The sequence below is a fragment of the Melanostigma gelatinosum genome, assembly GCF_949748355.1.
Source record: "Melanostigma gelatinosum genome assembly, chromosome: 19".
NCBI classification, from domain to species: domain Eukaryota; kingdom Metazoa; phylum Chordata; class Actinopteri; order Perciformes; family Zoarcidae; genus Melanostigma; species Melanostigma gelatinosum.
Genome location: NC_136652.1, coordinates 7,677,534 through 7,689,682, shown reverse-complemented (window position 1 = coordinate 7,689,682; position 12,149 = coordinate 7,677,534). Strand labels below are relative to the sequence as shown.

General features: G+C 40.3%; 1 protein-coding gene across 2 annotated transcripts; it reads left to right on the top strand.

The window, feature by feature from the left end:
• The first annotated feature begins 282 nt into the window (after positions 1–282).
• Positions 283–7,078, top strand: vgll2a (vestigial-like family member 2a). 2 transcript variants are annotated; one of them, XM_079290601.1, is made up of 4 exons: positions 283–504; positions 1,905–2,151; positions 4,075–4,572; positions 6,572–7,078. In XM_079290601.1, the coding sequence occupies exons 1-4, from the start codon at positions 427–429 to the stop codon at positions 6,637–6,639; spliced, it is 891 nt and encodes a 296-aa protein (XP_079146727.1). In that variant the 5' UTR covers positions 283–426; the 3' UTR covers positions 6,640–7,078. The 2 variants fall into 2 exon arrangements, with proteins under 2 accessions (XP_079146727.1, XP_079146728.1); XM_079290602.1 differs by having other exon boundaries at positions 6,370–7,078.
• Positions 7,079–12,149: the final 5,071 nt, after the last annotated feature.

The following is a 12,149-nucleotide window of genomic DNA, read 5'->3' as shown; positions in this document are numbered from 1 at the left end:
TCATACAGAAACATGAATGCAGCAGCATTCGATGTGAAATTGGCAAAAATATTTTTAAAAACTGCTCCACTATTACAATTGTTTTACTCTACGAACCTTTCTTTTAGTACATATTTGAGTTAAACTAGCTTTGTGGATGCTACGCTATAGTGTCCTGTAATTACAAGCCCATTAAGGCAGAGGTGGAGCTCTGGCCTCTGATTGGCGGGAGGGAGGCGTCAGGCTGGGTGTGTGGAGAGAGGAGGGTGGACGGGGTTCCCCTCTGTGCGCCCTGCCGCAGTACAGTGCGTAAAGAGCGCAGAGCAGCGCAGCAGAGAGACCCTCATTGTCCACTGTGTCCTCCGCCGCCGGGATTACCGTTTCCTCTCCTTCTGAACAGACCTGCTCTCTAAATGAAGCTTGGTTCTTCTCCGTGATTTCTTCGCCATGAGCTGCCTGGATGTGATGTACAAAGTGTTTGGTCCTCAGCCTTATTTCTCCTCCTACAGCCCCTATCACCACCAGGTATGGATCACATATAATCTTTAAAGCGCTCATGCTCTACTTATCTCTGCACAGAGGACTTATATATGTGTTATCATGTAAAGAAAACTTTAACCATACTGATCATTCAGCCATATGGATAACATTTATAAAACGTAATCATTAAAGTCCTTCAGTCATTAACAACACTTAATATCTTCTATATCTTCAAAAATAAATCTTACTTGCAGAGAGGATCCAGCGTGCAAAGCGCGGTGTAACACTTTCTTTTGGATCACCTGTTCATTTTGTTTTCATTTATCTCATTTTGAGTGTTCTACTTAATACAACCGTGAACACATCGTTTGTTCTTTTTCTTTAGTCAGGTTTTTGAAAGTCAAAAGCAGAAAGTAAAGAAATTTTTTTAATTTATTTTTTACTTTAAAAAACAAACAAAAAAACGCAGAAACTGTGAAACTGACGGGTTCCATGCGTCGTACACGTTTTTAAAGAGTTTCGCAGAGGTTTTACAGAAAGAACTGTACTGCACAATAAATTGTCAACAGCATTATCCATCCTTGTGTTACGATGTTGAATGAGTTGAACCCACAATTTAGGATGAAAACCAATTATATGTCAGTGGACGGTTTGAGAGAGGCAGGTATTTTTGTGAGGCCTTTCCAAACCTGTTAAAGGGCTTTTTCCACTCTCTTAAAACCTCGCAGTCAACATCCAGGCATATTTCACATAGTGCCAAAACTAACTTTGTCTGTCACCCAAACTGACTCTGGATCAGCCAGTTTATAACACAGTTTTAAAATATCTATTTAAAAAAAACTGTAGCAAGATTTGTATGATCCCTTATTTTGTCTGGTTTGTTTTATACATTTGTTGTTAGTATTAATTATAAAAAAAAACGTTAAAGTTCCATGTCTACCTAAATTCATTTTATATGCATATAGTTTTTTCACCATAATCTGGACTTTATGTTTTTCTATTTATTATAAAAGTAAGTAAAAAATGAAAATGAATATTTTTAAAAGTGAGTTTTTCAGTCGTGTGCAGAAGCAATGAGGTGAGAAGTCATGTGTGAAAATGATTGTACTCTCATAGATAGCATATGTGTGTACAGCAAACAGTGAGACAGTGGTAAACTAAAAGGCTGGTGCACTGTTGTAATTAGCGCTCATTAACAATGTCAACATGAATGTAAATTGTTTTCTTTTTTAAATAACAGCCACTTGTTAACAAATAAATGTATCATATTTTGTGTCAGTTAGAAAAAAACATTCCGATGAGATTTAGAGGTCAAATAACATATTGGTTTAAGTCTTTATTTTATCTAAAACACCAGCAAAAAGTCTATGCAAAATGATAGTGTTCCAACGGGACACTAGATAAACACACTTTCATGACACGCACATGCATCTGCGTGTCCTCAGAAACTGGCCTTGTATACCAAAATGCAAGACCCCCAGGACAGCGGCAGCCGGCTTGGACCCCCAGGCCCCCCGGCCATCAAAGAGGAGGACAAGGAGCTGCCGCCGGGAGCCGAGTACCTGAGCTCCCGCTGCGTCCTCTTCACTTATTTCCAGGGAGACATCAGCGCCGTAGTGGACGAGCACTTCAGCCGAGCCCTGAGCCACACAACCGTGTACCCTGCCCCAAGCAGCCACAAGGCCGTAAGAGGTGTGTGTGTGCGTGTGTTCCTGTGTGCGTGTTGTCCCTCAGTGTGTGTCTGTCAGCGTGGAAAAAGGCCTCTGAAAGACCGTCTTGACGTTCTATTTCACCAGTGAAATTCATGAAATGCTTTCATGGTTTTTGGGAAATTCTGGTGTGTTTGTGCTGCGAATGTGTTTAATTTGAGTCTCTGCTCTTTGTGATTTAATATTGTAGGACTGAGCCTGTTAAAAGCTAAGGTCATTCTCCAGGATTCACTAACTTTATCTTGGACCGTCATAGTTTCCACCAGGCAACATCTGATTAAATATAAAATATAAAATATAAAAACAGGAGAACTTTCCGGTGATGTTTCTGCTTCACTGAGTCAAGAGTTCAGATCTGAACTACAAAATCTTCCCTTTTGTGTAGAGTTGCACTGGTTTTTGATGGCCGCTGCACACTTGAAGCTGTTGCTCTACTATTCGGTGTGTTTTAAGTAGATTTTGAATATTTATATTCTAAAACTCCCCTGAAACCAGAATTAGATATCAAACTGTATTTAAACTTGTGTGAAAATCTAATCAGAATTGGATTGAGTTGAGGTTAGGGGTTACCCATGAACAAGTATGCGATTAATTAAACTCTATTTCCACAGTGTTAGATGGCATTGGCTGAATACTATATTCTATCTATAAATGTAACAGCTGCCTTAGCTTTTGTATATTATATTGGCTGTTACTTAGCCGGCAGTTTGCTTCCGCTCTGGCTTTGTGTTTGAGTTTAATATAAAGTTAAATCAAATCGTGAGATGGTGGAAATATCGCATAGCAAATAGAGGACTGTATGCAATGAAATATCTTTACGGCAGCTGGATTTGGGATATGCTTTTATTTACTTCATTTTTGGTTCATTTTATTTCTCTTTATTTGGAGCGCTGCATGTGTTTCATACATGTAATAGGAATTTTACAATTTTAATCAATACCACAGTTAAAAGTATTTCCCGGGAATTTCTCAGTTTTTTAATATTCCTTTAAGTGCTTCTGTCACAGACTTTGATCTGTCGCACATCCCTGAAACTGGTGATTATTTTACTCCTGATCGCATTACTGATCTCTTCAGCTACAGCAGTTACAGAATGCTGAACTTGTTCAAACTTAAACTTTTATAAATATAAGGGGGTGATAATAAGTCATACAGATGTATGTCTTTATAATATTCTTGGTATGCTTATTCTCTTATTAACAGCGAACTTGCACTTATTGTCATCTCCTTTCTCGAGCACCTTTGTGTAATTTAGCAACTTTTGAATCCAACCAGAAACAAAAAAAGGCAAAAAATGAGCACGAAGATTTTGCATTGTTATCAGTGTTTCCAGTCAATCATTTCTTGACGAGGACTGTAGTTTTAAAACTTTAATATAAAAGCCCTTTTTTCAAGCCATGCAAGTATTATTGTTACTCTGCATGGGGATATACAATATGTATGCTCTCTCTAAACTAGACATCTCTGTATTTTTTTAAATTACAACCTCAAAGTTGTGTTAATTATTTCACTGTCCATGAATCTATTCATTATATTCGTTAACGTATTTCTTCCACCAACAGTCCAAATACTAAAGATAATACATTCACAATGATACATAACAATAAGAGAAAAGCAGACAAATCACATTTAAGAGTCACTCACATTGTTGCTTTGAAAATGAGGAATCAATTGTCAAAATAGTTTTCTTCTTTTTGGTCAGTCAACACCAAAAGACACATTTAAAGAGGAACAGTTTTATGAGATATCGTGGCCACAATATATGGTTTAAAGCTTCAGGAAAAACAAGCAAGGACTGTGTGATAAGAATTCCTTGTCAAACTATTTCTGAGGGCAAGAATGAAGCTTCAGCCTCAGTGAACGAGCTTCCTTAATAACGTACCTGTGTGGATTTCTGTCCTCATAGACGGATCATTCCCAATGAGCCAGAGAAGTTTCCCTCCGTCTTTCTGGAACAGCTCCTACCAGCTATCGGCCTCCTCCGCATTGGGCAGCGCTCTGTCGGCTCCCCACACAGAGCTCCCATTCCCTGGCGACCCGTACTCCTCCGCCTCCTTGCACAGCCACCTCCACCAGCCCAGCCCAGACTCCTGGCACCCGTCCCATCACCACCACCATCACCACCACCACCCGTACTCATTAGGAGGCGCCATAGGCAGCCAGGGCTCAGCATACCCACGCCCGGGAGTTCACGAGATGTACGGCACGGCGTTCGACCCGCGTTACAGCTCTCTGCTGGTGCCATCGGTGAGGCCTCATCACCGTCTGACGTCCGGTAGCTCGGTACCGGGGCCCAGCGCCTCACCCTGTGACCTGGGAGGGAAGGGGGAGTCTGGAACAAGTTCGGCCTGGAGCGGCGCCTTCACCGGAGCCGGAGCAGAGATCGGACTCAACATGGACACAGGTATTGTCATTGCTTTATGAAAAGCGTAGCAGAAAATCAAAGTGCTTTACAATCTGTGCAGGACACGTCCTTCATACAAAGAAAAACTTAATAGGGAGTAAAAAAGAAAGAAACCTCAGGAAGATCAACAGTGGACAAATTCCTCTTCTCTTCAATAGATATACAAAGTAGACAGAAATAGCAAATTGTGAAGAAACAGGATGACATCATCTGTCATCACTCAAACTTTTGAAAAAACAACTTAGTGGTCTTCTTGCCAATTCTAATCTAAAACCCGAAAGTTTCAACAGCAAGCACAGTGATTACTTACATGTTGATCAGATTCGATTATCAGATTCTTATTTTGTGAGGTTATATGCTTACATTACATTTACATTTATATAATGCTAAATTGTTTTCCCTATTATGTTGTGTTGTCAAATGTTAACACTGGGATTTGTCCATCCAGACCTCGTGGTTTAGGCATCAAACGCACTTTGGTTGTTGTCAAATGTTGTGTTTCATAAATCAAGTCACTGTGAAAGTTATTGAGAACAACCCCAAAACATTACATTTTTTTAACCGATGGACATTAATTGTCAGATATGCAGCAGTTTCTTGGGTTTAAAAAGTCAAACGACAGAACAGGAATGCGCTCATATTTTTGGTGAACGTATCCGTTGGCAACTAATGAAAAGCGAACGTGAGAGATGTTGAGTTAACGACGCAATTACGGCACAACTGGTGCATTCAAAGGATCGGCGACGTCAGTCTACCGTCTATTCCATCTCTGCAAATTCTCAGAAGGCAACTCGACAAGCTCTTCCTCATCAAAGTGCCATGCTGACGTGACCGCATTGGTGCACGTCTAGCAGAAATACTTCTTCAGGAGCAACAATGCTTTGATGATTTCTCTGCAATCAGATTACATGCACACGCCTGGTTTTACATCCGCTATCAAACAAACAAATAAACATGAACTAGTTGATAAACATGTAGTTCAAAATTCAAAATGTAAACTGTGTGAAGTGAACTCTCTTGTAAGGTGTGAACTTGCACAACACTGGTTATATATATAGAAGATGTGAAATGTTATTTGGTGACTGCACACCAAAAAATGAGCTGGCAATTGGAAGACAAGATGACAGCATACTAAACTCTGATGATATTAAAGTACAACCAACGTTTATACATATGTACGTTCTCAGCAGAACCACCAGGTGTGGTCCAAACATTGAAATGATTGGAGTTTTCGTGTGCGGCCATTTCATCTTCAACAGATGTGAAAACCACCATTGAAAGCAGCCAAAAGCTTTGCAAATAGCGACAGCGCAGTTAAGCTTGAGTCAGATTTGGAAGCATTTTCACTATTCCATGTTGACCAAGTAAAAAAAACGTCCTGCTTGTTTGGGCCAACACCTGTCTGTGAAATGCACACCATTCAGGGAACTCGTTATAATTGTTGAAGTGTTTAAATGAAAGCAGCAATAAAGACGTTCAGTATGACCATGCAACACCAAAGCATGAAACCAGATTTAAATAAAGATATTTTTTTCTCTCCCCCCCCCCCTGCCCTGCCTCAGATCAACTTACCACAAGTGGTTTGAACCAACAAACTGACTGTCAATCAGCACTTTAACACCAGCTGTAAACTTCCTTTTCTGTTGCTGTCTTTCTTTCATCCCCTCTCTGCCTCGGGCAACTCCTCCTGCTTTTATCAACAAGACATTTGCACTTCTTGTTCTAATCTCCCTTTTCTTGCCTTTTCTTCCCTTCCACTGCCTTTTCTTTTCCTCCTTTCTTTTCCTCCTCTCTCAGGTCTGCAGGCACAAGATAAGAGCAAGGATTTGTATTGGTTTTAGAGCCCCCCCCCCCCCGACCCCACTTCACTCCTTCAGCTTTAGCCTCTTTCCGCCACTCCTGCTGTTGCTCTGCTGATGTTATGGGATGACTGACAGAGAAACTGAAAAATCTGTCACGCGGCAGTTTTGTGCTGTAACTGCTTCTGGTCTACTTGCAGCTCGGTGTTACGGAGGCCTGTGCAGCAGCAGCAGCAGCAGCAGCAGCAGCGCAGTCCTGCTGAGCTGAATGCCGACAGTGTGGATACAAAAACGAGCGTGGAAACAAAAGTGGACTCGCGTAGGAGAGACAGAGAATCTGATCTTGACGGATGTGGACAAAGACAAGACTCTTTGTGCTTCTGTAACAGGCAGGGACAACATTCCTAAACTGGAAAAAAAAAGTCTTGGGACAGACGGACAGAAACATGTGTTGTCAAACTCCAAAGACAAGCGCTTGAGGACTTGGCAGGACTTGCCTCACTGGGACAACTGGGTAACAGACACTGGGAGTGTTGTGGCTGGAGGAAAGGCCGTGTTGGTGTTGAGGAGGCCGCACAGCAAGAATTTGGCAGACTGTGAAGGCAGAAGTCCAAACACTTTGGTTTACATGGAGTATTGGTTCAATGTCAACTGAAAAACACTCAGTATTTTGTGGCGCTGTAAAAGTTAAATTAAACAGTTTTGACTGATAACAAAATATATTTCAGTAATGATTTCACAGAGTGTTTCCAATAACGGCTGCAAACAACTTTAGCTGTGTCCCAATTATACTGTGTACGAACTCTGAGCATATGGAAAGATAAAGTGGACTCAAAAAAGTCAGTATATGCATACGGAATTGTGTGCAGTTGATGTACACTATTGTTCTGTAATGCAATGTACACAAGTTCACAGTGTATTCATTTACATATACCATAAAGTACAGCATACAGATGCTGTTTATCTAACTAATAATTGACAATTTTGACAATCAGTTCATGATTTAAATTCAGAGACACAAAACATTTGCTGCTCAAAGCCTCTCACATGTGCAGAACAGCTGCTTCTGTCTGTTTTAAATGATTGAATACTGCACTGATGCAAAACAAGACATTTAAAGATGTCACCTTGGGGTTATGATTTTGATGATTCACCTTTTTTTTTTTTTTTTTTTACGATTTATACACTAAACTATCAATCAATCCATTGAAAAATAATGGATTGATTAATAGATACAATTATGAAAATGATGATCAGTTTCAGCCGTTATTTAAATATCATTCAAACTGTATAACGGTGACGCCTGCTGATTTTGGTCGTATCCTTGAGTCACAGAAGAGATGAGCACAATAGTCTAAAAAATCTCAGGTTAACAACTTTCTATGCGGTTGGATTTTTTTTTTGAAGTGCACATTTGAAAAACCCTGCAGCAGCTGAAGAAGAACTATTTCCTGTGTCCATGTCGAGTGTCATCAAATTCTATTTCATGTAAAACTGTTTGGTGGGCTCAATTGGGTAAACAGAGCAGACACAATGAGGAGGGATATTTTGATTGAGAATAATGCTAACTGGGGCAACCGCCATCACACCTGAAACATCTCACTATGTCAACAAAAGAAACGCAAACCTCAAACTAGTGGCTGCTGAGAGAGCGAAAGAGGGGAGGGGTCCTCTGGTGAATGAGGAGAACGACGGCTATTTGAAGCCACTTGATTCTTTCGCTCCCTGCTCCCATGCAGCTGTCAACGACAACTGCTCTTCAACTCACTGAACACGCACGCACACACACACACACACACACACACACACACACACACACACACACACACACTTGTCTTTATGAGCTGGTGCGAGCCATGTTTTTGAGTTCTTTGTGAGGGCCTCTGAAGCTAGAATGATCCAAAAATCCAATCAACAAAAAAATACATTTTCTGCTATAGTTGTGGGGACCGGCCCTTGTTGCTAGGCAGATTTGTTTCATTTTTTTTTTAAAGGTTTTTCTCTGAGAGTACCCAAACAAGAGACCAGTTCCAGTTAACCCCGACCAACTCAGCGTCAAACAGTGTTGATGGGAGGTCTTAGCCTTTTATTTTCAAACTCACTCGGTAATGTCACTGCGTTGACATTATTTGCCTTTGATAGGATTCAAATTTGAATATGTTGAAACCAAAACTGATCAAAGAGCCTTTAAACATTGTTCTATGAAGATAGCAGTAAAGGTACATTACTCTATTTGGAACAGGATTTGACTTCCATATTTCGCTTTATCACTTAGAAAGAATAAATGTATCATTCGGCAAGTCCAATAAGCTTACAATTACCGGTAACCTATTTACTTATTTATATATTTTTTTAAAAGACTGAAAAGATATATCTACTTTAGTAAGTATCTAATTTAGCCACTCTTTAAACACCCAGACATTGTGAATTCATTTGTTTAAGATTTTCCTGCATAGTGCGTCAAACACAAGTATTAATTAATGTCATAAGGCTTAAAACAAGAGGCAATGCCAGTAGTGACTTATTAGCAGCATAGAACTAAACTGATTACATCCTAAGCATGCTTCATGAGGCAAATTGGCAAGTCATCAAAAGCTGGTTGTGTACACACTGCCAGCTCTCAACTGTTTTTTGACAGTCCAGATTATGGAGATCCAGCTGCTGTTATAACAAGGGCGAGGCGAGAAAGCACAAATACTCCGGGGAAGAAGTAAAGTTAGTAATGAGCATTAATGGGACATCAATGCATACAGACGGAGGTGAAGAAGAGGAGGAGAGAGGTGCTCAGTGTAGGAAGTCCCCCTGTAGTTTTTGCCTATACCAGTTTGTCCATAGGCCGGTCCAAGGCAAGCCAGAGCCAGCCCTAACTATAAGCACTATATAACACATAAGATCCTCAAGTTCAATAGTCAGGTTCATAATACAGGTGGTGCACAGAGAGACGTCTGACACCTTTTGACCCTGTCCTGTGCATAAAAGCCCTCAAGTGACTATTGGAGGTCACACGTGTTTTTATTGCTTTGTGAAAACGTTTCTCCTGATCTCGAGCACACCATCTACAGGACCTGTATTTCTTTTCAGTGTTTGATGTCACGACACTTTGGCTTTGAGTGATTGGTCATCTACTTTTTATTTGTCCCTCTAGAGCAGGGGTCACTAATAGGCGGGCCGCCCTCCGGATCCAGACCCAGATGCCGTTGTGTCTCGATCCTGGACCTACAACCGATAGAAAATTGAGAATTATTACATTTTGACGGAGCACTTCTATTTTAACCAGCGCAGCTTTTCTAACCTTTACGGCACTCGTTCAGCGGTCCAGGAAACACACCGTCCAATTATATGCGTTGTAAATCACATCGTGTGATGCTACTCAGCCAATCAAAAATGTGTATTCTGATAAACATCGCAACTCCAGTGAGATTTACACAAAGAGAAATGTGACAAGAATGGACAGACTCTTAAATGTTAATTCTTCGTTCAAAACCAGTGTGTCTCATATGTTCAGAGACCGTGACGTTTATTAAAAGCGGTAATGTGAAGCTTGACATAGAGACAAAGGACACATCTTTTGAGCAAACGCACCCACTCACATCCGAAATCAAGGCACAGAAAATAAACAATGTTAGAGCCCAATATGATCAGAATCCTAACACATAATTCCTTGTCTACAATGATGTAAACATGCGGGGGAATGAGGCTGAAACAAGTGGTTTCAATAGCAACCGATAAAGTCCCTGCACACAAATTTCTCCTCTTAGAAGATGACAAGAATATAATATCGTGGCTTTTTTGATTGACATCACTTCACACCTGAATGAACTGAATATAAAGTTGCAGGACAATTCATTTCAATGAATCAATGCATTTTTCATTTATTCTTAAATGCAGCGCTTACTTTACTTGAAACGTGAGAAGAACATATATTTATTATTAGATTATGTATTATTTATAATTCATGGCGCCCGCAGATTTTAGAGCCAGGCGCCGCAGTTGCTTTTCACCGACTGCATGACCCGGGGCATGATGGGAAACGCCGGGCTGTCGCCAGATCAAAGAGCTGATTGGCTCTTAGATTTGACAACAAACACCACGTTTTGTAGGAAATACAAATTTTCTGTGTAATTATAATATTTATTTGCCCGATTGTTGGCTACTATTCTCATGTTGTCCGACGATGGTTTAATTAAAAAACATATCTTGTGTGATTGATAATCATAAATGCTTATTTATTGAAAACATAAAAACGAACAGACAAAAAAAAGAACAAAAGATAGCATACAATGCAGATACATGCACATTTCCACATTTCCAAACACATATGAGGTCGGTCAACTACAAGTAGCCTACAGGTCGGATCTAACAGGATGTAACGGTTTCTTTGACTTCCTGTTTATTCTTTAAAGGCGGCTGAAAACTGTCCGACTTGACCTCAGTTTTTTGTCAATGCCCCCTGCTGCTACTGCCTGCTCGCCTCTACTTTCCAAGTGAGGCTCAGTTCATCTCGAAGGAGCCTACTGCTATTGACCCCGGCTGCAATCACTCAGCTTTCAGTAGACAGAAGGGGCTAAAACTCAAATCAGTTTGTGAGGACACCATTGGCTTGGAGCTAGTAGAGCTAGTAAAGGTTCTGATCCTCTATCTGCTCATAGTTGTAGTATTTTGGTATTAAATACAACTTTGGACTCCTGTACTTGGTGAAAATGTTTTTAAAAACAGGGAATGTATTTGTATGTTTTCCCCAAATTAGTGTCACGTTTATTGTGTTGCAGCATTGAAAAGAGGCACAGTAATACAACACTGTTTAAACATCAGTGTACAGTTCTGATGTACAGGCAAAACCCAGTCCCCCAAAAAAGCAGAGTTAAATGAGTGGTGGTTGGATTTTGATATTTTACATCATTTTGAGAGGATCAGAGCACTCACACCACAGCACAAAGCAAAGATTCAAGAATGAAAAAAAAAAATGTTTGACCCAAAGCCATGCTTTTGGCCACTAGACCCTTTCCACAGCAGACAATGTTGTATGTCACAACAGGAAAAGCACAGGCGTAACTGATCACATTAAACCGCTGCTTTCCATTTCGTTGAGCTACTTCCAGGGTCGTGGTATTGTAATTGCTGTCACACTCTCGTGGCTTACTGGGACCCTTGATTCCACTCAGCCATCATTGTCAAAATGTGTTTCACCTGTGCTTCTTAACACTGAAACAGTTTTTTTGCTTGCTGAAATCATTCCTCCTTTGTGCAATCAATACTTTATAGAAAGCTAATATGAGGCTTCAACAGTCAATCTGATTCAAAATTATTTTAATGTTAGAAAGATAAATAGAAAAAAGGTGATACAAAGTGATAAAAGAGTTTCTTTTGTTTGCGATACAGTAAAACAAAACACCGTCAATTTCAGCCATATGTTCTGTTTCTCAGAAGCTGAAGGCGTGTGTTTGAATTAGTTTCAGCTGAGAGCGAGACAGCTGTGGATTAATACCGACTTCTGACTTGAGTGATGACAGACAAGAGAAGGGTGGAGAGGAGCTGTTTCTCTCTATTGCTGTCAATACTCACAAACCACCTTCTGGTTGTTTCAGTCTTTCCTTTCTATGTTATCTGTTAGCTTTCTGTAAAGATTTTTTTAATTCTTTTTTTAAATCTTTCTTCTCACAAAGACGGGAGATTTAATTCAGCTCTCCAGCAGAAAAGGAAGGTATGGAGCTGTGTTAATTGTGTGAAATGCAAGGTTGAGGTTAAGGACAAGAGCTGCCCCTTAATCAAAGCACAGAG